General features: G+C 42.8%; 1 protein-coding gene across 9 annotated transcripts in view; it reads right to left on the bottom strand.

The window, feature by feature from the left end:
* Positions 1 to 162: 162 nt before the first annotated feature.
* The window catches only part of LOC139533970 (myosin-binding protein C, slow-type-like), a 36,579-nt gene continuing 9,403 nt past the window's right edge, over positions 163 to 27,338 (bottom strand). For 3 of the 9 annotated variants that reach the window (XM_071332528.1, XM_071332535.1, XM_071332534.1), the window contains 24 exons: positions 21,670 to 21,780; positions 21,225 to 21,373; positions 21,000 to 21,117; positions 20,846 to 20,894; positions 20,001 to 20,057; positions 17,752 to 17,915; positions 17,462 to 17,594; positions 12,878 to 13,002; positions 12,607 to 12,712; positions 12,106 to 12,272; positions 11,811 to 11,976; positions 11,437 to 11,543; positions 11,208 to 11,344; positions 9,346 to 9,610; positions 8,755 to 8,943; positions 7,961 to 8,095; positions 7,642 to 7,809; positions 5,856 to 5,944; positions 5,559 to 5,754; positions 5,148 to 5,287; positions 4,829 to 4,988; positions 4,260 to 4,396; positions 2,922 to 3,108; positions 163 to 1,037 (listed from right to left, as the gene is read on the bottom strand). In XM_071332528.1, the coding sequence (XP_071188629.1) occupies positions 937 to 1,037; positions 2,922 to 3,108; positions 4,260 to 4,396; positions 4,829 to 4,988; positions 5,148 to 5,287; positions 5,559 to 5,754; positions 5,856 to 5,944; positions 7,642 to 7,809; positions 7,961 to 8,095; positions 8,755 to 8,943; positions 9,346 to 9,610; positions 11,208 to 11,344; positions 11,437 to 11,543; positions 11,811 to 11,976; positions 12,106 to 12,272; positions 12,607 to 12,712; positions 12,878 to 13,002; positions 17,462 to 17,594; positions 17,752 to 17,915; positions 20,001 to 20,057; positions 20,846 to 20,894; positions 21,000 to 21,117; positions 21,225 to 21,373; positions 21,670 to 21,780 (3,356 nt within the window). In that variant the 3' untranslated portion in view covers positions 163 to 936. Of the gene's footprint in view, positions 1,038 to 2,129; positions 2,169 to 2,921; positions 3,109 to 4,259; positions 4,397 to 4,828; positions 4,989 to 5,147; positions 5,288 to 5,558; positions 5,755 to 5,855; positions 5,945 to 7,641; positions 7,810 to 7,960; positions 8,096 to 8,754; positions 8,944 to 9,345; positions 9,611 to 11,207; positions 11,345 to 11,436; positions 11,544 to 11,810; positions 11,977 to 12,105; positions 12,273 to 12,606; positions 12,713 to 12,877; positions 13,003 to 17,461; positions 17,595 to 17,751; positions 17,916 to 20,000; positions 20,058 to 20,845; positions 20,895 to 20,999; positions 21,118 to 21,224; positions 21,374 to 21,669; positions 21,781 to 22,049; positions 22,372 to 24,354; positions 24,397 to 24,994; positions 25,037 to 26,748; positions 26,800 to 27,338 lie in introns of those variants that run through there. The other 6 variants (XM_071332529.1, XM_071332531.1, XM_071332533.1 and 3 more) reach the window with 6 other exon arrangements.

Below are 27,338 nucleotides of genomic sequence, written 5' to 3' on the forward strand. Positions count from 1 at the left end.
TCATTGAACGTAACATTGTGACATTTTATTCTGTAGTTGCAACATTTCTGAGTGCGCTCTGAAGTGAATATAGCGTTCTTTAAGCATCTTAATACAGTCTTTTTTTCCTATTATGTACTGTATTAACCTTTTTTCGAAAGTATTCACACATAAATAAAAGAATGATATGTTACATGTTTTTATTTTATTCCAGGAGTCATACATTACAAATGTAAGATTAAAACATGCGCAGATGGCCTGACGGCTAAGAATATAATCAAGTACAGTATGAAGTACAGTATGAGCACAGAAAGCACAATGTGTCATGCAGTGTAAGGCTTAAACAAAAAGATGGATAACTGTCTGTTTGAAAGCCCAAATCTCAACATTAGTCAGACAACTATACTTTTCATACTCCAAGACCAGAAAATGAAATCAGAAAATCCTAATGTGAAGCATTTTAAAGGGACTGATGAAATACTGTAAATTCTCATTGCAAATCACCTGATCAGAAATGTTTTAATATTTGTATCTTCTGAAGTTAAATCTTTAATCACAAGACATTGCATTACAGACACCAAGCCATATTGTTTATACATTTCAACATTCGCCCCCTCCCCTAAACACAGTTCCCAATCCCAACAGAGACAAAACATGTCCACATAGGTGGAAATTACAGTTCGTCCTACTATACATTTCCCGCACTACTCATCTAAAATAAAAAGCTACAGCCAACACACTGCCAACATGCAACTGAGCTTTAACAGAGCCTTTTGAATACTAGGAGATGACACAAAGCTGGTGATGAATTGGCTTCTTCTATGGTAACTAGCTCCATACACAGCATGCCATGCCAAAGTCCAGCTCCTCCCTCGACTGCTGGTTAGAGGCAGATCACTAGTGGTGTGACGTCAGGTTTCCGGGCATCCTAGGCATATCAGCGGTTGCTCAGTCCGACTACTTCTCTGGCTGCTCCACGGCCTTGGTCTCGCTCATGTACTTATCGATCAGGTGTAAAGGCACTCCACGCTGCATGAGCTCAGAGAAGGTAAAGCCCCCTAGGGGAGAAAGGAGAGACACTCAGTTTGTTGTTAGGAGCTATAGAGAGAAAGTGAAAGAGAGAGAGAAGACTATCAATCTTTAACAGAGAGAAGATCATAAGAGTCCAACGGCAATAGCGGAGGGTCAGTGTGCAACATCGAAACAGACACTGAAACAGCGAAAAGAGGGTGAGTCTGCAACAAAGAAACAGAAGAGAGAAACCATACAGTACAAAAAAGAAGAGATACCAAAGTGGATAGCAGTGAGAGGAGAGAAAATAGAGTGTCAGTAAAGGGAAGGTGCAAGACGTCACTTTTGCGTCTGTAAGTAAATCTATATCTGCCTAGGCTTACAGAGGCAGAGCTATAGGAGCCATGACATGGCCATTCACTAAGTAGGCCCAAAATGCGCCCAAGAAGCTCAGGAACATTTACTGGATTTTGCCTTCTCTAGTACATAATAGATGGTGCATTGACACAAACGATAATAACCCTAATGTGTCAAATATAGGCCTACTATAGATATATAATCTATGTTTTAATCAGCAGAAAGTGATCTATGTATGAATTGTATCTTATCACCCCAGTAAATATCATAACACGTATGTACAGGACACCACCCTGGAGTAACGACTTCTGGAAAATAATGCACTACTTTGAAGGATACTCACCTTTTGTGTGTGGCATATGTTAGATGGGGAACAGACACAGTTACCAGGGAAACACAGGTCATACAAGCAGTCAAGTCACACCAACCGTTAAAATAGACTTCTGAAATGTTAGGGGTACGCTTGACTTTAGACAGCCACCCTAGACAGCAACCCTAGAGTGTTACTGGAAAGTAACTGGCTCCAATGAACACTGCCCATAAAGTGTCTAGAGCCAAATACACAATAATCTATTATGTTACTGTACATATCACACATCCATTTTGACTAAAGCAGGCAAGCCCTGAACTCTTGCATTCCTTCCCTTGGTACTCTTTCAGACGGGTGGGTGTGAACTTAAATAGACTACCTAGTACTGCTGAGAAAAGTTGTATTATTGGCATTTGACAGATGCAGAATGAATGACATAAGCTTCATATGCCAAAACCATATGAAAGCTTACCTTGGGTGAGAACATACATTCACTATTCCTGAGTGGGGACTGGGGGGAGAGAAGAGAAGAGGGGTTATCCAAATGTTTACATGGGGGAGTTATGTGTTCTCCAGGGAATACTGGTCAGTTATTGAACTCATTTTATATGAGGAGTTAAACACATAATTGAAGGAACATCACCATCTGTTGAGGGGAAACATTAAAACATGGAGCCACAAGATAGTATTCATCTAACAAGGGAACTACATCTAGAACAATATGTATTGGCGTGTGTTTGAGTTATGAGGTGTTGATGTGTGATGACGCCTTAGGAAGAACTGGACCATGCTGTATTGGTGAAGCATGCTACATTTGACGTTGTGACTTTGAAGTTGTGGTAGGAAATTCAACAATGGTAGTGGGATGTACAGGATTCGGCTGAACACAAGTGACATTACTGAAGTCTTGTATGAACACCTGTGACTGGATGAACATGTTCAAAATTGTCTAACATGAGAAGGAAATGCATAGATTGAGTTCAGCCACATGATGTAATACGTTGTTCCTCATTGGAGTAGCAGGGCTGATGTAATGACAACCCCCTGGATATTGTATATGACAATATAAGCATATATCATCTACGATATATGTACGACGGATACTTACAGGACCACAGCTGATATGGACGGGACCTTGGTGGTGTAGTCACTGAAACAAACTATGTACTGATCTACGTCACCATAGAGTCTCGACACCTAATACTGTACACAGGTGGATAACATACACCGCAGGTTACCAGGTACCCCTACAGCCAAAACTGACCTTTAACCTCCAGCTTACACTCCACTAGTGCATCACCCAGGTCATTAATGGCCTTGCAGGAGTACATGCCCCCGTCGTAGGGGCTGGGTTTCCGGATCTCCAGGGTGCAGACCCCTTGGTTGCTAAACATGCGGTAGCGCGGATCGTCAATGATGGCTATCTTATTCTTCATCCAAATCACTTTGGGCTGAAGTCAAAAACAGAGAAGGTTAGCCCGTTTCCTAGAGAAGCCTCTAAAATATCAATACTCAATTAAGTCAGGGATGTTTCGCAAGTTACTACCCATAATGTTTATCAAGTAGTATAAAAGGCATCGCTACTGTATCATTAAAACATTTGTCAACTCAATATGTTGTAGTACATTATTTCAAAAGCATTCAATACATTGCAATGTTTTACTGGTCTGTGGATTTGTACTATTTTCTCAGTGAGAGGGCCAATACACTGTTCAAGTTAGAGATAACCTAATCAAAACAGTGTATGAACAGTCATATCTTATAACCAAGAGTGCATTAATCAGATAAACCCTTATATTTACATAGTGCCCATGGTAATAAGGCACACGTGTTAAACAAATGTTGTCCTCTGTCTGTTTATTTAATCAGTTTTTTAACCTCTGAACAAAAAACTTCTGGCAGCTGACTAGAGATGTGTTGTTAGAGAGAGGATAGCTGTCAGGTGTAAAGGCTGCCGTGATTGAGAGGCGGTCAGAAAGAGCAGGCTGCAGGTGTAAAGCGTTCAGCATACAGCTTGAGGGCCTGGACCATTTGGACCTGGTCCATCCTGGAGGGGTATGGGGAACAGGCTGGAAGGGTATGGGGAACAGGCCGGAGGGGTATGGGGAACAGGCCGGAGGGGTATGGGGAACAGGCCGGAGGGGTATGGGGAACAGGCCGGAGGGGTATGGGGAACAGGCCAGAGGGGTATGGGGAACAGGCTGACTAAAGGCCTAAGATGACCCACTAGGCCAGGGCATTGGAAGTCCCAGCCTCAGGGCTTCAAGGCTGCACAGTCTTTGGGTTTGGCTCCTAATTCATCAATTCATGTCATTGATTGGCCAGAGTCAATAGAGAAGACATACTTGGTTTCCCATGTCTAAATCAATCACTAATTAATAGGCAGGACTGAACGTCAGCAGCAATGATACCACAACCATGTCTAGGAGTTTAGTTGGACAGAACATTCCCAGAGGGTTGGTGTAGGCACTGTCTAAGTACAGTCCTACACACCTACCCTAGCCTGAGTCCCAGATCTGTTTGTGCCGTCTTGCCAACTCCAATTGCTGAAATGTAGTTGGCAAGACAGCACAAACAGATCTGGGACCCGGGCTACACCTACCCGTGGGTTGGCGCGGACGCTGCAGTTGAGGGTGGCATTGTAGCCAGCGATGGCGAAGGTGTTGATGAGGGGCTGGGTGAACTTGGGAGGCTCTTTGAAGTCGTGGTCGATGTACTCTGGGTTCTTCAGTTGCATGCCTGCAGAGGGAGGAAGGGAGGAAGAATGGGGTTGTACATGATACAGGCGCTGAGCTGTATCATGGGGGAATTTCCCTTGTGATCATGATTGAAGGAGAGACAGTATTTTAATTCATCATCTGTGGTCATAAACTGCAACATCCACATTAACAGTACAGTACAATGAAACATGATATGTAGTGTATATGCCATCTCTGAATGAAAGCAACTGGTCCAATTCTGTAAAAATGTATATTTTATCACTATGTATCGTTACCTTTTGTGACAAAAGACAAAGAAGAAAATGAAAAAAGAAGTGACTGAGGTTCATGTCCATCTGCTTTTCGAACGAGTTGGTCCATAATATTAGAAAGTAGAGGGGGATGACATACTGGTCATATTTTTCATTGCTCTCCATACGGTATTCCCCCCCACAGAGGAGCTCACACATACCTTCTTTAACGATGAGGGCGCTGTCCTTGGTCTGGGTGGCACCCTCGCTCAGACCCACCATGTTCTCAGAGTAGATTCTGAAGTAGTACTCGTTCCCCACCACCAGCTCGGTGATGGTGATGCAGGTGCGGTGGTAGTGCTCAATACACGTGTACCACTCCTGTCACACAGAAAGCAGATTAGTTTAAACATACAGGGGATCACATTGATTAGCACAAACACCTGGATTCCATATGCATAGTACATACAGACGTAAATCTCTCCCTCATACTGATTCCATACAGTACAGTACTAAGTGATGCATTCAGCAGACTCATACCATGGTCTTCTTGTCTGCTTTCTGGATGGTGTAGCCTGTAATGGCGGCATTGCCATTGTCCTTTGGAGGGGTCCAGTCCAGAGCCACGTTTCCCCCCCAGACCTCATCTATCTTCACACACTGTGGAGGCCCTGGGAGGTCTGAGTGGAGAGATTAATCCGTTAACATCATTAACATCAGTATGGGTCTTATTGGAATGTTCTAGACATTAGCTGCTGTGAAAAATTTGGTAGGGAATAAAGGGCAGAACAACACTAAAAACATTCAACTCGATCAACTCTTTACTCTCTACTTCCTGTTTGATTAAATCTGTAAAAATGACCGATACAAGTGCTTAATTGATCTATGCCTAAACAACTTTAACTGTAAGTGAGATCAGGATATCCTTCCTGTCAGTGTCCTTTGACCCACCTACTATCTGGATGTCTACGATGGCCGTGTCCACGTGGTTCTCCACCTCCACCTTCATATCGTACTTCCCAGAGTGCTTCCTCTCTGCTTTGCGGATGAAGATGATGCTGTCACAGTCTGTGTTGCGGATAGTGACCTGCGTGGGGTCCACCGTCTGACCCTCCTTCAGCCAGCTCACCTTTGGCCTGGGCTTACCCTACATGTCACATATCGCACAGGAGCATGAATCTAACTAAATATGATTTACTAAAGGGCTTTCACTGAAGGTAGTTGAGCCATTTTCTGTTATTGCCTTACCATGAATGGAATAACGAGATTGACGGCTTCTCCGACTTTACGAGTGTACGTCTGCTTCAAGTGACGGGGGATGCGGATCTTAGGTGGTTCTGGGAAGAGGACAGCTCAGATATGTGGGTGGAACGTGATTTCCATAAAAAAATATATACTTAATCTATGGGGGAATTTTTATTTTTATCTACAGTGCCTTTGGAAATTATCTAGACCCATTGACTTTCCACATTTTGTTACGTTACAGCCTTATTCTAAAACATTTTTTTTTTTAAATGATCCTCATCAATCTACAGTACACACAATACCCCATAATGACAAAGCAAAAACTGTTTTTTAGAATTTGTTGCTAATTTATAAAAATAAATAACTGAAATATTACATTTACATAAGTATTCAGACCCTTTACTCTGTACTTTGTTTGCAGCGATTACAGCATTGAGTACTCTTGGGTATGACACTACAAGCTTGGAACATTTGTAGTTGGGGAGTTTCGCACATTCTTCTCTGCAAATCCTCTCAAGCTCTGTCAGGTTGGATGGGAAACGTTGCTGTACAGCTATTTTCAGGTTGTTGTCCTGTTGGAAGGTGAAATTTCGCCACAGTCTGAGGTCCTCTGCGCTCTGGAGCAGGTTTTCATCAAGGATCTCTCTGTACTTTGCTCCGTTCATCTTTCCCTCGATCCTGACTAGTCTCCCAGTCCCTGCTGCTGAAAAACATCCCCACAGCATGATGCTGCCACAACCATGCTTCACCGTAGGGATGGTGCCAGGTTACCTCCAGACGTGACACTTGGCATTCAGGCAAAATAGTTCCATCTTGGTTTCATCAGAGCAGAGAATCTTGTTTCTCGTGGTCTGAGAGTCTTTAGGTGCCTTTTGGCAAACTCCGAGCAGGCTGTTATGTGCCTTCTACTGAGTAGTGGCTTCTGTCTGGCCACTTTACCATAAAGGCCTGATTTGTGGAGTGCTGCAGAGATGGTTGTCCTTCTGGAATGTTCTCCCATCTCCACAGAGGAACTCTAAAGCTCTGTCAGACTGACCATCGGGTTCTTGGTAACCTCCCTGACCAAGGCCCTTCTCCCCCAATTGCTCAGTTTGGCCGGACAGCCAGCTCTAGGAAAATTCTTGGTGGTTCCAAACTTCTTCCATTTAAGAATGATGGAGGCTACTGTGTTCTTGGGGATCTTCAATGCTGCAGACATTTTGTGGTACCCTTCCCAGATCTGTGCCTCGACACAATCCTGTCTCGGAGCTCTACTGACAATTCCTCGACCTCATGGCTTGGTTTTTGCTCTGACATGCACTGTCAACTGTGGGACCTTATATAGACAGGTGTGTGCCTTTCCAAATCATGTCCAATCAATTGAACTTACCACAGGTGGACTCCAATCTAGTTGTAGAAACATCTCAAGGATGATCAATGGAAACAGGATGCACCTGAGCTCAATTCAGTGTCTGAATACTTATGCAAATAAGGTATTTCTGTTTTTTATATTAATACATTTGCACATTTTTCTAAAAACCTGTTTTCGCTTTGTCATTATGGGGTATTCTGTATACATTGCTGATTTTTTATATTTTTTATCCATTTTAGAATAAGGCTGTAACGTAACAAAATGTGGAAAACGTCAAGGGGTCTGAATACTTTCTGAAGGCACTGTAAATCTTTCATGAACACTTGTCCTTTGGACTTGTGTTTCAAATGTCATGTTCCTAGCCCTGTTGCTTAAGCCTTGCTAATAAAAAATAAATACAGACATCAAAAAGAGAAGTGGAGAGTGGCTAGGACTCACCGATGACCTCTTTGACCAGGATAGAGTGCTGAAGTGTTCTGGGAGTGCTGGCGCCGGCAGCATTGATGGCCCTTACCCTTACCAGGATCTTAGCCTCTGGAGGGAGGCCAGTGATGGTGTACTTAGTCTTCTCTGTCAGCTCCTTATTGGTTACTCTCCAGTCATCAGCTGTGGAGAACATGTCCATAGACTTAACACAGCAGGTAATACTTATTAACAGGCCAGGAGTTTCTCCTGATCATGAAAAGTCAAGTGGGTTCTAGTTATAAAAGACAAAGTCTATTCGTTGACGGAGGCATGTCAATCGAATGCTTCTTACTTCCTTCGATGCAATACTCCACCAGGTAGCCGTCTAAGCCTGCAGCTCCGATGGTGTCTGGGGGACGCCACTTCATGGTCACCGTGGTGTCTGTGACATCATCCACCACCAGCATGGTGGGCTCGCTGGTCACCGCTGAGAGCAATCAGTGTGAGTGTTACAAAGGTTGAACTTCACACAAACATTTCCTTGCATGTATAGTATGTTTCATGCCTTGTCAAAAGTGGATCTCCAATTGCCATAAGAACAGTATGACGCATACAATGTAGTATACCTAAGAAACACCTCCATGCCCATGTAAGTGGGACGCCCCTCTAGCTGGCGCTGGTATGCCATCAATCTGTTCATCAGATCTCATTAGGGGCGGCTCTTAACGTCTATTCTTACATTCTGCATCAAGTTTAACTCCTATTGAACCCTGTGGGAGGCTGATCTCCTAAACCTATAAGCCCTAGATGATTTGGCAGCCATTATAAAGACATATTTAATATCTCCTAAAGCCCCGGCCACGTCCAGTGGAGGTCACAGTCAGAATGCGGAATGCTTGGAACGGTGAGGTATCAGAGGAACAGCTGCAAAGGGGAAGGGCAGCCCACGCAATGGCCTGCACTATCACACAGTATCACAGCACTGGCTATTTAATTTTTCTCCCACTATCGTGATATGATATAACCACAGGATAAACTGTATTGGCTTACATAAGAGGATAACGCCTTTGTACTGTAAGTGTCACCTCACTGGCTTTGCCACAAAGATTTACATTGCCAAGCGAACATCGCGTACTCAGAACTCACCCAGGGGTACAAAGGCTTTGGATGGCTCGCTGGGTTTGGACACGCCGATGGCATTGACAGCAAAGACGCGCACCTCGTACGGGACACCCTCAATCATCTTTTTAGGCTCAAATGTGGTCTCTTTGTTCAGGTCAAAGTTCAGCCTCATCCATCTGGAACTCTGCTTCTTTTTCCTTTCGATGAAGTAGCCTTTGGGGAAAAGCATTGTTCTATATCACATACACACACCACGATGAAGTAGCCTTTGGGGAAAAGCATTGTTCTATATCACATACACACACCACGATGAAGTAGCCTTTGGGGAAAAGCATTGTTCTATATCACATACACACACCACGATGAAGTAGCCTTTGGGGAAAAGCATTGTTCTATATCACATACACACACCACGATGAAGTAGCCTTTGGGGAAAAGCATAGTTCTATATCACATACACACACCACGATGAAGTAGCCTTTGGGGAAAAGCATTGTTCTATATCACATACACACACCACGATGAAGTAGCCTTTGGGGAAAAGCATAGTTCTATATCACATACACACACCAGAATATCCAACTTGTTAGCATAAAACCACCCACACACACCTACCTAAGATGGGTGAGCCTCCGTCATAGATCGGGGGTTCCCATGTCATAGAGCACCAGTCTCCTCCCACCTCCGTGACTAGGGGAACTTCAGGAGGGTCTGGGATATCCACCACCTTGACTTTGACGCTAGCCTCTGCTTCCCCAGCCTCATTCTGCAGGACTATCTTGTAGTTTCCTGTGTCATCCTTCTCTGCGATGTCGATGGTGAGGCTGGTGTGGTCCGGAAAGGTTTCAGCTCGCACACGGTGGCCCGAGTCAAGGATTACCTACGATGGCAAATAGTAGATTGTACTGTACCCATACATTCAGTATGCACAGTCGTGGCCAAAAGTTTTGAGAATGACACAAATATTCATTTTCACAAAGTCTGCTGCCTCAGTTTGTATGATGGCAATTTGCATATACTCCAAAATGTTATGAAGAGTGATCAGATGAATTGCAATTAATTGCAAAGTCCCTCTTTGCCATGCAAATGAACTGAATCGCCCCAAAAACATTTCCACTGCATTTCAGCCCTGCCACAAAAGGACTAGCCGAATACAGGTGTGAGTGTTGACGAGGACAAGGCTGGAGATCACTCTGTCATGCTGATTGAGTTTGAATAACAGACTGGAAGCTTCAAAAGGAGGGTGGTGCTTGGAATCATTGTTCTTCCTCTGTCAACCATGGTTACCTGCAAGGAAACACGTGCCATCATCATTGCTTTGCTCAAAAAGGGCTTCACAGGCAAGGATATTGCTGCCGGTAAGATTGCACCTAAATCAACCATTTATCGGATCATCAAGAACTTCAAGGAGAGCGGTTCAATTGTTGTGAAGGCGGCTTCAGGGCGCCCAAGAAAGTCCAGCAAGCGCCAGGACCGTCTCCTAAAGTTGATTCAGCTGCGGGATCGGGGCACCACCAGTACAGAGCTTGCTCAGGAATGGCAGCAGGTAGGTGTGAGTGCATCTGCACGCACAGTGAGGCGAAGACTTTTGGAGGATGGCCTGGTGTCAAGAAGGGCAGCAAAGAAGCCACTTCTCTCTAGGAAATACATCAGGGACAGACTGATATTCTGTAAAAGGTACAGGTATTGGACTGCTGAGGACTGGGGTAAAGTCATTTTCTCTGATGAATCAATCCACTTTCCGATTGTTTGGGGCATCCGGAAAAAAGCTTGTCCAGAGAATACAAGGTGAGCGCTACCATCAGTCCTGTGTCATGCCAACAGTAAAGCATCCTGAGACCATTCATGTGTGGGGTTGCTTCTCAGCCAAGGGAGTGGGCTCACTCACAATTTTGCCTAAGAACACAGCCATGAATAAAGAATGGTACCAACACATCCTCCGAGAGCAACTTCTCCCAACCATCCAGGAACAGTTTGGTGACAAACAATGCCTGACAAAACATCGATATTTTGGGTCCATGGCCAGGAAACTCCCCAGACCTTAATCCCATTGAGAACTTGTGGTCAATCCTCAAGAGGCGGGTGGACAAACAAAACCCCACAAATGCTGACAAAATCCAAGCATTGATTATGCAAGAATGGGCTGCCATCAGTCAGGATGTGGCCCAGAATTTAATTGACAGCATGCCAGGGCGGATTGCAGAGGTCTTGAAAAAGAAGGGTCAACACTGCAAATATGGACTGCATCAACTTCATGTAATTGTCAATAAAAGCCTTTGACACTTATGAAATGCTTGTAATTATACTTCAGTATTCCATAGTAAAACCTTACAAAAATATCTAAAGACACTGAGGCAGCAGACTTTGTGAAAATGAATATTTGTGTCATTCTCAAAACTTTTGGCCACGACTGTATACTGTACTTCCGACAACAATTAAGCACAATGAAGCCTATTTTGACCCAGGTCAGCACTCACCCTCTCTCCCTTCATCCACACCACTCTGGGTGCTGGTTCTCCACTGATGGGGATCTCCACACGGAGTTTATTTCCTGCCACAATGGTCACTGTGTTGTCAGGGAAGTTCAAGCTCTCCAGGTGCACCCTGGGAGGATCTGTAGGAACGGGACAAGGAAGAAAACAAGTAAGTGCGCTATAATATTCCTATCAACCCACGGATGGTTTTGTATCATTAAAATGACTGTACCAACGATATGAACTTTGGCACAGAGGCTCTGAGAGTATCCCTCTGGCACAAAGGTATAGTCCCCGGCATCGTGAATGGTGCTGTTCACAATTTCTAATCGGTGGTTCCTGTCAAAACAAGAAAACAAGTGAATACTGTAGGCTTGCTCCTGAGAAGACAGCTTAACCAATAAGAAACAAGACACTAGAGACAAGCAGGAGGACAGAGGGAAGGGCTAAGACCCTGAGTTTTTCTTGCTCAGGTTACATGGGCCTAATGATGAATCATGATTTGGGCCCAGAATATTTGCCTCTGCGACTTGACCAGGTATGAAACCCCCATGAACACAGGTTATGGGGCTGATGAGATGGGCGAGTGGGAGGGAGGTGACGTACTTGGCTCTTTGCAGGATGTTGATGCGGTCGTTGGACTGGATCAACTGTCCGTTCCTGTACCAGCGACCTGGAACATTCCCAGGGAAGATCTCACAGTGCATCTTCAGTGGCTGGCCCAAAAGCACTGTCATGTCCTGCAAATCTTGAATAATCTTCAGTGGCTTCACTGATGAAGGGAAGAACGGAAAGAAATAAGAGGATAGAAAAAAGTAAAAATAGTCATCAATATAGTTGATCTACAGTTTCTCAGTAAGAGAGAAAGTGTGAGGAAAAGAGAGGGAAGTGAAATACACACATTCAACCTGGACTTTGGCTTCAGAGGTGCCCCCAGAGGCCATAAGGGAGAAGGTTCCAGTGTCCTCCTTTGAGGCATCGTCAATGATTAGCCAGTGTTTCAGCCCCTCAGACTTGACACGGTAGCGTGACCGGGGCCCGGTCGGTACCTCCACGCCATTCTTACACCTGAGGGGGAAGACAAAAGGTTAGAGGCTCAGAGGCACTCACACACACACTAGGACACAAGGGAAAACACACACACACACACACATATATATATACGGGAAAAATACACACGCACACACACAAAGGGAAAAAAACACACACACAGTGACACAAGAGGGGAAAACACACACACAGTGACACAAGAGGGGAAAACACACACACACACACACACACACACACACACACACACACACACACACACACACACACACACACACACACACACACACACACACACACACACACACACACACACACACACACACACACACACACAAAGTGGACATGGCCCTACCATTTTACTTGAGCTCCTTCTTCAGACACTTCACACTCCAACTCAATCCTCTCGTTCACTGTCGTTTTCACCGCCTCAATCTCTTTAGTAATCTTCACTGGTAACTCTGCAGAAAGGTAAGATACAAATCATAAAATCATAGAGGGGCAGGCATCAATATAATTAGAAACAGTGGAGTGTGAAATTGTGGAGAGACCACATTCTGGTCCCACTAATTCCTCAAAGAGACATTAAAATGAAGAGAGAAGGATGATGGAATAGAGAGGGGTACCTTTGACAAACAGCTCGGTGGTACACTTCTCTTCTCCCGCGGCTACGGAATAAGCAGCATCATCATTTAGGCCGCAGTTGTTAATGACCAGGATCCGCTGTGTGCCCTTTTGCTCAAAGATAAACCTATGCAGCAAGTGCATCAATCAATCAAATCACTGGATATCCACATACTATGACTACAGTGGGGAGAACAAGTATTTGATACACTGCCGCTTTTGCAGGTTTTCCTACTTACAAAGCATGTAGAGGTCTGTAATTTTTATCATAGGTACACTTCAACTGTGAGAGACGGAATCTAAAACAAAAATTCAGAAAATCACATTGTATGATTTTTAAGTAATTAATTTGCATTTTATTGCATGACATAAGTATTTGATCACCTACCAACCAGTAAGAATTCCGGCTCTCACAGACCTGTGAGAAGCCCTCCTGTTCTCCACTCATTACCTGTATTAACTGCACCTGTTTGAACTCGTTACCTGTATAAAAGACACCTGTCCACACACTCAATCAAACAGACTCCAACCTCTCCACAATGGCCAAGATCAGAGAGCTGTGTAAGGACATCAGGGATAAAATTGTAGACCTGCACAAGGCTGGGATGGGCTACAGGACAATAGGCAAGCAGCTTAGTGAGAAGGCAACAACTGTTGGCGCAATTATTAGAAAATGGAAGAAGTTCAAGATGACGGTCAATCACCCTCGGTCTGGGGCTCCATGCAAGATCTCACCTCGTGGGGCATCAATGATCATGAGGAAGGTGAGGGATCAGCCCAGAACTACACGGCAGGACCTGGTCAATGACCTGAAGAGAGCTGGGACCACAGTCTCAAAGAAAACCATTAGTGACACACTACGCCGTCATGGATTAAAATCCTGCAACGCACGCAAGGTCCCCCTGCTCAAGCCAGCGCATGTCCAGGCCCGTCTGAAGTTTGCCAATGACCATCTGGATGATCCAGAGGAGGAATGGGAGAAGGTCATGTGGTCTGATGAGACAAAAATAGAGCTTTTTGGTCTAAACGCTACTCGCCGTGTTTGGAGGAAGAAGAAGGATGAGTACAACCCCAAGAACAGCATTCTGCAAAGGGGACAGGACGACTGCACCGTATTGAGGGGAGGATGGATGGGGCCATGTATAGCGAGATCTTGGCCAACAACCTCCTTCCCTCAGTAAGAGCATTGAAGATGGGTTGTGGCTGGGTCTTCCAGCATGACAACGACCCGAAACACACAGCCAGGGCAACTAAGGAGTGGCTCCGTAAGAAGCATCTCAAGGTCCTGGAGTGGCCTAGCCAGTCTCCAGACCTGAACCCAATAGAAAATCTTTGGAGGGAGCTGAAAGTCCGTATTGCCCAGCGACAGCCCCGAAACCTGAAGGATCTGGAGAAGGTCTGTATGGAGGAGTGGGCCAAAATCCCTGCTGCAGTGTGTGCAAACCTGGTCAAGAACTACAGGAAACGTATGATCTCTGTAATTGCAAACAAAGGTTTCTGTACCAAATATTAAGTTCTGCTTTTCTGATGTATCAAATACTTATGTCATGCAATAAAATGCAAATTAATTACTTAAAAATCATACAAAGTGATTTTCTGGATTTTTGTTTTAGATTCCGTCTCTCACAGTTGAAGTGTACCTATGATAAAAAATTACAGACTCTACATGCTTTGTAAGTAGGAAAACCTGCAAAATCGGCAGTGTATCAAATACTTGTTCTCCCCACTGTATATGCGCTTGGAGAGAAAGTTATAGTATACCATATATGCTTGTGAATGGCAAATATTTCAAGACTTCATATCATCCACTGAGCTACAGACAGTTGCCTTTGCTTACTTGTGTCTTCCAAAAGCAGAAATAGATGTATTATTTTTTTAAGAATAAAAAGTTGTGCTAGTTTATTAATCAAAAACCTTTGTCATTGAAGTCATAGTAATGTGAAGATATACAGCCAAATTCATATACAGAGACCCGCCCCCATTCACAAACAAACACATCCCAACATGCATCAGCGTGGGTTGTCAGTGCACACCCAGAGGAATAGAGTAGACAGAGGGTTGGGGTCACACCAGAGGTCAGGGATGTAGGACGGGTGGACTTACTTCCTTTGACTTAAGGTCAGCAGTGGAGCCGGAATGGAGCCAGAGGAGGAAGTGGTTATAGCAGAGAAAAAGGGATGAGCACCATGGCATGACAGACAGACAGACAGACAGACAGACAGACAGACAGACAGACAGATAGGACAGATAGGACAGATAGGACAGAAGGATAGGACAGAAGGATAGAGGAGGGGGCTGTAACAGCCAATAGTGTTACATCAAAATGAGAGGGAGAGAGAGAGATCTTCATAACAGGGAATCCTGAGAAATATACCACTGGAGACCAGGGAACAGAAAACTGCAATAACCTCCCAGATGGCTTTAACTTGGCTTGGCTTTGAACAACCTCTACTGAAAGTAGCCTGAGATTGACCCTTCACTTTTTAGAATCTAAGTACACACTTTTTGAGGGTACATACAGGTCTTGTAACATCGAGTAATACAGATGTTAGATTGAGTGATGAGATTAACTTTCAAAAGTATTGTATAACTACTGTTAATACACACGGGTGGGTCTAATTCCAGCCGGTGTCTATTCCACAAATTACCAACGGCTAAATCTATGATGTTAAAATACCTATTTACTCTGTTACATCTGACTGCGGCAATCCACTGTCTCATCAGCCCAGCCAGGCACTTTATAAACTTGATCTCCACTATAAAAAACATCTAGACATTATCTCACATTTCTTTTAGACTAACATTTAGTTTTTAACAGCAGAGATTTGTATAAACCTGTCTGTCTCCGACATTTGCAACATTGAATTTGAATATTGAAACAATCTCCAGCTGTCGCATAGTAATGAACAAGTCGGGACGAGTCAGACAGACAGGCAGTGTTTCTTAGCCAGTCGAAATCATGAATTAGCTGGCATAATTATTATTGATATATACAAAGAAATGTCAACGAAGTGCAGCTAGTTTGCAGTCTGTTGTTGGCTAGCTCCTCTGAACAAGTGTCCTGACGAGAGAGCACATTTTCAATACCAGGTGAAATCGCGCCTCATTAGCTTAGTGTTATGGATGTATCCAAATAAATGTCACTAGAAAACAACTTAAACAATTGCAAATGCAGCTACTTTGTTGTTATTCTGGCAGCACTGTTTGACGTGACTGTAAATTAGCCGTAGTTGGCTAGCTAGCAAGCAAGGGATAAGAACGTTGCCAGCCAGTATGGCAATGGAACATTTAGAACGAACAACTGGGTCACGTCCATAGAAACAGAACAAAAAGACTGAACGACTGGGTCGCGTCTCTGGCAACCGAACCAATAGAACGAACGTCCAGCCGGCTTGGGTAGCAAACCTAGATTTGTGTTGGGATTATATATTGTGGAAGGATGAAATAGTATAAATAAATTCATCAAAATAACGTTGAAAATGAAATTATGTCAATCATTATTTGAATAGGTTGGTAATCCATTGTATAAAAGTGATAATGCCCTCGAAGCCGGTGTTTGGAGGATATATTGGCATGGTTTGCACAACACCCGTGCTAATATATCCTCGATACACTGGCTTCTCGATACACTGGCTTCACCTAATTATACAAATGATTTCCAGAGAGAGCTAAGAAAATAGTCACTTTTCGTTATACATTCCCATTATTGACAGGTTGATAAAACGATGTGATAAGATCAGTACACTTAAACTACGCCATATTATATTTATGGTACACTAACATTGGTGGGGTACACATCTATCAAAATAATAGATCATCCATTGATTGTTACAAAGCCAGTCAGTTAAAGACCTGTGGAAAAGGTACCGCAATTTCCCTGTACAGAGAAGGACCTGTAGTTAATAGCAAATGACCATTATTCAAAACATCAAACAGTACATTTCCACTCAAATGTAGCTCAGCGCCACACACTGCCCAGCAAACAAATAATGTTCTTGATGCTTTGGTGAGATGCATGTGGCATCTTATCAACACCACATTAGTGTTGAGAGAACGTTATTTGTTCACTGGGCATCAGCTGGCAATGGTTTACAGTGCAGAGATCTGGGCTGGTCATGTTGCTGTGTGTGTCTGTGCACAATGGGAGCTCTGTATGGGTGTGAAGGGCATGTAGGGTCAGACTTGTGCCTGGTTTACAAGGGCTGAGACAGTAGAGGAAAACCCCTGTTCATAACAGGGTCACACAGGGCTGTATGTGTGTGTGTCATTATGTGAAAGCAATTATTGGTGTAAAACAATGTGTGTTTTGATGCGCACGTGTGGGTGTATGCGTCCTTGCTTGCTTGTGTACACCGCGAGACCATCAGAAACACTAGCATGTGAACCATTGCTTTTCAATGCTGAGAGACGTGACAAGGAACAGATAAAAACTACAAGTGCCAGGGGACTGGCAATGAGGACCAAACCACGAATGAAACACATTTTATGAGGAACTCGCAAAAATGCCTTTCATTCGTGAGAAGACGAAATAGAGAAAAACATATAGAAGACTAACACATGGAGAAAGAAGAAAAAGCTTGACGTACTTTGGAGTTGGACGGATCTCCTGGCCATTCTTGTACCATTTCAGCTCTACTGTGGGGTCTGCAAGATCCACCACTAAGCGGATCTTCCCTCCTTTGTCCACCTGGTATGCTGGATCCAACTTCTTGGCAAAAGCTTTGTCAAAAAAGACAATATCCCATGACAATGGTTATGCATCCTATAGAAAACCAGTGAAATGTGTGCCTTTCTCCTGAATAATCACAGATTAGCTGATTATGAGCTAAACAATCTAAATCCATAGTGCATCATAATCCCAACAGTTATTCAGCACCTTCACTCTTCTTCTCCTCTTTCTTGGTCTTCTTCAGCCTCTTGAGCAGACCCCGCAGGTCTGTTATGCCATACTCAAAGGCAATCTTCTCGTACTGGTCTGGCCTGGCCGACTTCAGGATCTCCCACACGTCCACTTCGGGGGTCTCATCCTGCTTGGGCTCCCTGGGGCAGGACACGAGGGGAGGGTGTGAGGGCTGGGGCCACGCTCTGGGCTATCGCGACGTGTCCTGAGGAACTGATCCCTATGGGGGGTATTGGGTGGTGAAGGAGGTTCTGGAAAGGGGAGAGGGTACTAGAAAAGGGGCAGTGACTGCGCTGAAGGAAGACTACTCTCTGTTGTATCTACTGTAGATAGGGACTACCTACTAAATTAGTTTTCAAGAGTGTTTTCCCTCCGGTGTTCTACTGATCTGCTGTGTTTCTATAGTAATTTATCTTCTTCTCTCTCCCTCTCTCTCTCCTTATATCAGGCACACGTTCTCTCCCTCCCTTCTCTCTCTCTCCCTACAGAGTTCCTCAGGACATGTCACACAAAGGGATGGGCGTGGTCTGAAGCCCTGTACCTGTCCTCTGACATCATCTCTGGATGAGGCGTTACAGGGGGAGAGGATGCGGCGTTACAGGAGGAGAGGGGGTGGCTAGTCTATTATATGTATTATATCCTATAGGAAGGGTTTTACTGCTGAGGCAAGTAGAGGGATCAGATTATTACCCGGGAGTTGAATATGTTTCAGGTAGGGGTTTTGACCAGGGTGAGATTTTGCAGGAGAAACTACATTTTAACCAGTTCTGTATTAATGAATAACAAAAAAAGGTCATAAACTGATAAATGCTATTAGGCTACTTTTGTTCCTTGGGGGGGATAAACATGACACCTCAACAGAATGAAACAATTTGGGGAAAAACTACTGATCTGGGTGATGCATGCAGGAATATAGGAAGATCTTACTCCAAGATGTACTGCTGATAAAGTCTACATTCCTTCTCTTTCTATTCACATTGCCCATCCCTTTGCCTTGTGTCTCAGTATGTTCACTCATCACCACTTCAGAGACGCTCTGACCGTGTTAGAGATGGAAGGCTAGGCGTCCATAGGGGATGTTAGATCTGTGAGATCCAGGTTAATAAGCATGTTGCCCTGGGCATGAGTAGATCCATTAGGCAGCTAAATAAAGATCATTCAATCAGTCCGTTCTTTCATGGACATTTTCCCAAATGTCGGAAAGCTTTGGAGGTAAAAAAGCATGAAATTATTATTTCATTCTTATGCATCTCTCTTCTTGTTTATTTTCAGGCAATTACTGTGTATACTGAAATAAACATTGTGATATGTGCCTTGTATTTCTAAGTTGAAATAAAATGACATTGTAGCGATAACACTATTTCACAGCATCATTCATAAATTATCCACTAGCAGATCACTAATAATCCGAAATGGGAGTCCTTTGGCCTCATAAACACAGTATTACTGAACTTTATGATGCAAAGTCAATTTCCATCCTTACTGATTGTTAATGGAGCATTTGAGAATGTCGGCTGTAAATGAAGTGTTACCGTACTACAGTAGGCCAACACTCTTGCTTGTTCCAGATCCTAGAGCTACATTCCATGCTGGGGACGCTACAGGATTATAGTACTTACCCCGCAGTAAGGTCTAATCGTTTAATTACCTAGGTTATTCTCTCTACTAACCTTTGGTTTCTGAATGTGTAGGGAAGAAGAAGAGACAAGCCCAAATAAATGTGTAATTTTTCCTCAGTGAAGTGTCACGGTCTGTCTAAGTCTATTGTACTCATTGCAGTACATTGAAAAAACATGCTGTTGTCTGAACCAAGAAAAAAATGTAGATTTGTATTTACAAATGAAAAAAGAAACTCAAAAGTACAGTTATCAATATGTGAGAGTAGATAGTGTACTAGATAGTAACTTTATATGTGATTAACTTTATATGTGATTCACTGTAACTCCTGATATTAATGAAATTATGTACTCTTACAGTACATGGTACTTCACCTATGTTCTAAATAATATACTGCACTCTTTAATATATTATACTCTATTGTAATGCACATATATACCATGTGATAAAATAAGAGTAAAAAGAGAGTAAAAGATTCAATGATGGTCGCTGGGGCAAAAGAAAATTAAAAATAAAGAGAAAAGAGGTAAACACCCAAAACAAGGGCATAGTAAAAAAAAATAAAAAAAAATAAGACTGTCCCCTTGAGGACGGACAGTGACTCTCACCTATGTTTAAGAAGACCACTAAAGTCAAGATCCCCTGCATCCTCGTGTCCTTCACTGCTGTTGTTAACAAGAAGAGATTAATGGAGATTTAATCAGAGTAGAAACAGTGACAGGCAACTAGATAAACAATGCTAAAAGAACAACGCAAAGCAGCGGCTACTGACTTCAATCAAATGCATTAGGTACAGACTAACACATGATTGGTGGCTTACACAAAAACCCTTTCGGTTCATTTCCAATTAAATACTTCTAACGAACTGGTTTGTGTAAGGACTATCGAGAGCGATCCCAGCCAGCATTTAACAACATTTCCACAATGTTTCTGCTGTGTTGCAGGAGCATCACTGAGCAGCTACGTTGGGATAATGCTATGGGGCTGGGATGTTTTGCGTTGCTTTCTGACACATTGTTGGGAGGGAGTTTCAAATGCAAGCATTGGCCTTTGTGCTGTTCAACACGTTGATTGGTAATTACCTTAATAAAGGTTAATCACAACGATTTCATGGTCATTATGTTTCAGACACTATGTTCTCATGTTGGTTTGAGATAAGAGCCATGGTTTTCCTACTGAGCCACAATGTCCCACGTATCTGATGTTCAAATGTGCATTTTCAGGTTTATTTGCCATGTGTATTGAGTCTTGCTCGAAACCAGTGAAGTTTGTGTTTAATGTTACTATTGTCATATTTATCATTATGAGAAAAAAGGATACTCATTAGTCAAATGCTCAATCTAACCACTAACTGTAAAAATATCACTCTGTTGTAGACTCTGAAAACTAGTCTACTAACTGTCTGTTTAAAAAAGATCTAAATAACGTGGTCAGATTGTGTTGCTCTCATTACCTTCTTTTGAAAGCTGATCGAATATCAACACTCTGTGACTGTTCCAGTTCTGAAAGACAATAATGCAAAACAATAACACAGTATATTGTATTATTGCTCGTGTTTCAGTGTGTGTTCTTTGCTGTATGACTGAGACTCGAACAGCGCAACAAACCTTTCACTTCCAGGTCAAAGGAACAGCTGTCAAATTTGTCCTTGTAGGTGACCTCACACCTGTAGTTTCCAGCATAGTTGTCTTTGGCCTTGATGATATGCATCTCAAATGTGTGAATCTGCAGGACGATACATAGGTATTGGAAGGACAGCTAGGGGACCAATGTGTGTGCGTGTGTGTGTGTTAACATACAGTACATAGAGCTATACATGGGAGGGTGTCTACCTTGGTGCGTCGGTCAAAGGTTTCTTTCAGTTGTAAGTGCTTTCCGGTCTTGCTGGCCAGGTCCATCCATTTCCCTTTGAACCACTTGATGGTGGGTTTACGGAGCAGGTCTTGGGCCTCCACCTTGGCAACAAAGGAGATGTCTCCACCTTTTGAACATGTAAAACACAGCATGTCCATGGTGGGAATAGCCTTTGAGGTGGATAGATGTCCTACACATGGTTGCCAGAGGTCCCTTCTCTTGGAGAATAAATACAATAGTGAGAGAGAGGCAGAGAAAGAGAGAGAGAGGCTATCTTTCATCATAACAAGGGAGAGAGTCAAATCTAAAAGACCTTGACCAGTACAAATATAATACATGTAAGGGTTTTAAAATGTCTCTACGAGTATATCATCTCTGGTCTACAGCAGCTGTGAGAGGAGAGCTCACTCAGCAGGCACTCACCCACAGTGATGGATCCGCCCTGGGGTCTTTCTATGAGCAGGCTGGACAGCGGTGGGGTGTCTACGGGCTTGTCAAGGTCCTCTGGAGCCTGTCCCTCTCCCAGAGACCACACTGGTCAATCAGGAGAGACGGACACACACCATCACACAAAGACTCAACACCAACAGACCAACACACTCCTCGTATACTGTACTCAAGGGATTCAACAATCCGTCAGCACACTTCTCTGTATTCATCTGAAAGTGATATACTTCCCAAGGTAGATAGACAGACAGAAATACATTCACACGGTTCCTCAGCTGTTCATGGCAGCTGCAACATGGAAAGCAAAACATTTTGCAACATGGAAAGCATAAGAACATGGAACATAGAACAAATACCTGTACTGGGAAAAGCGTTACGGGTTTTGAATGAATACCATATCGGAGGGGACACCTTTGCTGTGTGCAAAAGTGTATCGATTGATACGTTCCTCCGTTTTTAGATGCTCCGGTCTTCTTTGAGATCTCAGTGGACTAGGACTGATGTCAGCAGTCGTCATGCCCAACGTGATGAAACTGCTATAGACAGACCTAAACAGGGAGTCCCTTCAGCCCCACCCCTCGCTACCTACTGCAAAGACCCAGCTACCCTCACCCAGTTTACTTAATCTCTGACTCAAAGACTAACATTCAACTAGGTCACTTAATCATTTAATTTACTTCTTACTTATGTGAAATGTCATTCATTATACAGTGAGGGAAAAAAGTATTTGATCCCCTGCTGATTTTGTACGTTTGCCCACTGACAAAGAAATTATCAGTCTATAATTTTAATGGTAGGTTTATTTGAACAGTGAGAGACAGAATAACAACAAAAATTACCAGAAAAATGCATGTCAAAAATGTTATAAATTGATTTGCATTTTAATGAGGGAAATAAGTATTTGACCCCTTCTCAATCAAAAAGATTTCTGGCTCCCAGGTGTCTTTCATACAGGTAACGGACGGAGATTAGGAGCACACTCTTAAAGGGAGTGCTCCTAATCTCAGTTTCTTACCTGTATAAAAGATACCTGTCCACAGAAGCAATCAATCAATCAGATTCCAAACTCTCCACCATGGCCAAGACCAAAGAGCTCTCCAAGGATGTCAGGGACAAGATTGTAGACCTACACAAGGCTGGAATGGGCTACAAGACCATCGCCAAGCAGCTTGGTGAGAAGGTGACAACAGTTTCTGTGATTATTCGCAAATGGAAGAAACACAAAAGAACTGTCAATCTCCCTCAGCCTAGGGCTCCATGCAAGATCTCACCTCGTGGAGTTGCAATGATCATGAGAACGGTGAGGAATCAGCCCAGAACTACACAGGAGGATCTTGTCAATGATCTCAAGGCAGCTGGGACCATAGTCATCAAGAAAACAATTGGTAACACACTATGCCGTGAAGGACTGAAATCCTGCAGCGCCCGCAAGGTCCCCCTGCTCAAGAAAGCACATATACATGCCCGTCTGAAGTTTGCCAATGAACATCTGAATGATTCAGAGGACAACTGGGTGAACGTGTTGTGGTCAGATGAGACCAAAATGGAGTTCTTTGGCATCAACCCAACTTGCCGTGTTTGGAGGAGGAGGAATGCTGCCTATGACCCCAAGAAACCATCCCCACCGTCAAACATGGAGGTGGAAACATTATGCTTTGGGGGTGTTTTTCTGCTAAAGGGACAGGACAACTTCACCGCATCAAAGGGACGATGGACGGGGCCATGTACCGTCAAATCTTGGGTGAAAACCTCCTTCCCTCAGCCAGGGTATTGAAAATGGGTCGTGGATGGGTATTCCAGCATGACAATGACCCAAAACACACGGCCAAGGCAACAAAGGAGTGGCTCAAGAAGAAGCACATTAAGGTCCTGGAGTGGCCTAGCCAGTCTCCAGACCTTAATCCCATAGAAAATCTGTGGAGGGAGCTGAAGGTTCGAGTTGCCAAACGTCAGCCTCAAAACCTTAATGACTTGAAGAAGATCTGCAAAGAGGAGTGGGACAAAATCCCTCCTGAGATGTGTGCAAACCTGGTGGCCAACTACAAGAAACGTCTGACCTCTGTGATTGCCAACAAGGGTTTTGCCACCAAGTACTAAGTCATGTTTTGCAGAGGGGTCAAATACTTATTTCCCTCATTAAAATGCAAATCAATTCATAACATTTTTGACATGCGTTTTTCTGGATTTTTTTGTTGATATTCTGTCTCTCACTGTTCAAATAAACCTACCATTAAAATTATAGACTGATCATTTCTTTGTCAGTGGGCAAACGTACAAAATCAGCAGGGGATCAAATACTTTTTTCCCTCACTGTACCATGATGTTTGAAAAAGATAAAGATGTTGAAAATCCCCTTAGCTTCCTACAAGCATTGGAGAGGAACGTGGGAGTTGAACTATGACATTTTAGGAAACCAGTATTTTTCATGGAGCAGAACATAGTCCAAATGAACCTGAGCTTTTAAAGAATGCCAAGCCAGGTCCCATTGGACCAGCTAAGCGGGCAAAATGAAAAGAGCCAGAGAAAAAAAAAAGAGCTAAGAGACTAACACTGTTTGTGAGTGGGCTTGCTCCAGAGAGGATACTGCTATTCTGGAGCTCTGCTATTGAAAACGTCCCTTCTAATAGGATGGTTATTACGGCTTTTGTTACATAGTATTACCTGAGTCTTTTCTCCCCATGGCTGACACATGGACGCTATCATCTGAACAAAGACAGAGAGAAATTTACAGCATATTATAAGAAATAGTACTGTAAAGTCCACAGAAGCAAGCACACACAAACATTCAGGACCAGCAAGCAATACAAGACATCTAACAGTAAGCAAGCTGAGCCCTGACGAATTCTGACATAATGATGCAAGCTGCCAATCAAAAGCTGTAACTATGTACATTGTTGTATATTGTTAGGTTTCACCAGTGAGGAGAATCAGTTTTGAATCTTCTTTCATGCCTTTGTATTTCTTAAAATAAAGTTTTATACAAACTGTATCGTTGCATTACGATCTATATTCCAAATGTGTTGACATAAATATGTTTAACATTCATGTGCCAGACAGAAAATTGCAGAAAAGGAGACCCTTAAAATTCTTAAATTCTTATCATTTCTTTTTCATAAAAATCTATTATGATGTTTTTGCAATATGTTTCACTGTTGACAATCTTATATCTTAAGGTTGGAAAAAGAACTAACTTCAAAAATCACTCCGAACATGTTTCCTACATCCAGGCAGTTGTAACATTCTGATCAAAACGACCAGTTTGGTCAGAGCTATAGTTGTAGGATTAACAGAAAGATCTTACTAGGCAGCTCAATAGACAGTTTCTTGGCTGTATTGGCATCCTCTGTGAAAGAAAGCACAGTATTACTGGTATTAATTTGTGTTTTTAACTAGTCAATTGATTTGACTCTGGTGAGGAATATTTTGATTGACCCTTTGTGATGATTGACAAAAAAAGTATGACAAATTGTCCTTATGGCCTTGTAATCAGAAAAAATATGATATGAAACCTCCAATTACTTTTACCAACAATTTTCAATGAATTAAATATGAATACATATAACACAATTCAAAACAAGAGAACCGGTATGGTATCAACATAATTGATGTCTACGACAAACCAAAACATGTATAATATCATCATATATATACTGTACATAACATATAATATACATACAGTATACATGATGAGCATACGTGGCATGAATGGTACTGTGTTTTTGCCTGTGTTTAGCTCTATTCTGTTTCTTTTTATCCTAAAAAAAACTCCCTAGTCTTTGCCACATTTTTAGCAGTTTTACTTATTACCTTATTGCAAACAGGAAGCATGTTTTGTAATATTTTTTATTATGTACAGGCTACCTTCTTTTCATTCTGTCATTTATGTTAGTATTGTGGAGTAACTACAATGTTGTTGATCATCCTCCGTTTTTTCCTATCACAGCCATTCAACTCTAACTGTTTTAAAGTTACCATTGGCCTCATGGTGAAATCCCTGAGTGGTTTCCTTCCTCACCAGGCAACTGAGTTAGGAAGGACGCCTGTATCTTTGTAGCGACAGTGCACTATTGATACACCATCCAAAGTGTAATTCGTAACTTCACCATGCTCAAAAGTATATTCAATGTCTTTTTTTTTTTACCCATCTAAATATAGGTGCCCTTCTGGTCTTTGTAGTTGAATCTGTGTTTGAAATTCACTGCTTGACTGAGGGACCTTAAAGATAATTGTATGCGTGGGGTACAGAGATGAGGTAGTCATTCAAAAACATGTTAAACACTATCATTACACACAGAGTGACTCCCTACAACTTCTTATGTGACTTGTTAGGCACATTTTTACTCCTGAACTTATTTGGGCTTGCCATAACAAATAGGTTGAATACTTATTGACTCAAGATATTTCAGCTTTTCATTTTTAAGTAATTTGTAAACATTTCAAAAAACATAATTCAACTTTGACATCATTGTGTATAGGCCAGTGACACAAAATCTCAAATTAATCCATTTTAAATTCAGGCGGTAAGACAACAAAATGTAGAAGAAGTCAAGGTGTGTGAATACTTTCTGAAGGCATTGTGTGTGTATATATACAGTATACATGTCATATGTGATCTTCACATCCATACCTTTATTTGAGAATTATAATAAATAAAGGTTTGTGTGCTTGTAGGAATTATGCTTTGGCATTTTTGAATTAGCATGCATGTAAACAACATATGTATGTGATATGCACAAACATATATTGCAATAGTTCAGGAGCTGATCCTGAATATTCTAACCAGCAAAATGCCATGTGCCAGTATTAAATGTATATCAGGAATATAAATATATCAGGTCTGAGAAAAACCTGGTGTCTAAAAGACAGGTAAAAGACCCATTCACCATCTATCCAGTGTTCTCTATAGTTAAATTCTTCCCCACAGTAACTGTCTCCTGCAAAATGTACTTTTGGGGTGTTGATGGGAGCCCTGTCCTATGGTGGAGTCTCCATGGTAACCGACTTGACAAGATGGGAAAGGGGGGGAAATGAGGATGGTTTGTCATGGTTACCAACCTGGTGGGGGCGGTGGTGATGGGGTGTTGGTTGTAGCGTCATCATCTTTATCTGCAATAAAGGTGTGATTGACACAGACCCACCTATCAAAAAGCTCCAAGTCCATCACCGGCAAGGCAGGCCAACAAGACAAGCCACAAGACAAAGCATGCAAGACAAGACAGAACATGGGACCGACACGACACAACACCACCACATATGCATGTCTTTGAAATGGATAGATGAAGTGTACGAGACCACAAACGTGTTGATCGTGAGATCGAAGCGTGTCCTGTGAGAGATCACACCAGTGTCTATGAGATGGGAGTGGACGGTGATGTGAGAAATCACACGTGTACATAAGATAAAGGAATTATGCGTAACACCACAAGCTTGGTTTCGGAAAGCTGGAAGCACAAGTGAGAAGCACTGTGAGAGGAAGAGAGAGATTGAAGATGACAAGCAGTGGCCAAAAGAACACACGAATGTCCACAAGGGATATGAAAGATTAAAGACCTAACTATCCAAGATAAGCCCTGTTACTTGAGAAACTTGTCGTCGATCAAAAGAGTAACTGAGCTCAGCTCCACCTCCAGAGACGTTATAGAGAG

This window comes from Salvelinus alpinus, chromosome 11 (assembly GCF_045679555.1).
Source record: "Salvelinus alpinus chromosome 11, SLU_Salpinus.1, whole genome shotgun sequence".
In the NCBI taxonomy this organism is placed as follows: domain Eukaryota; kingdom Metazoa; phylum Chordata; class Actinopteri; order Salmoniformes; family Salmonidae; genus Salvelinus; species Salvelinus alpinus.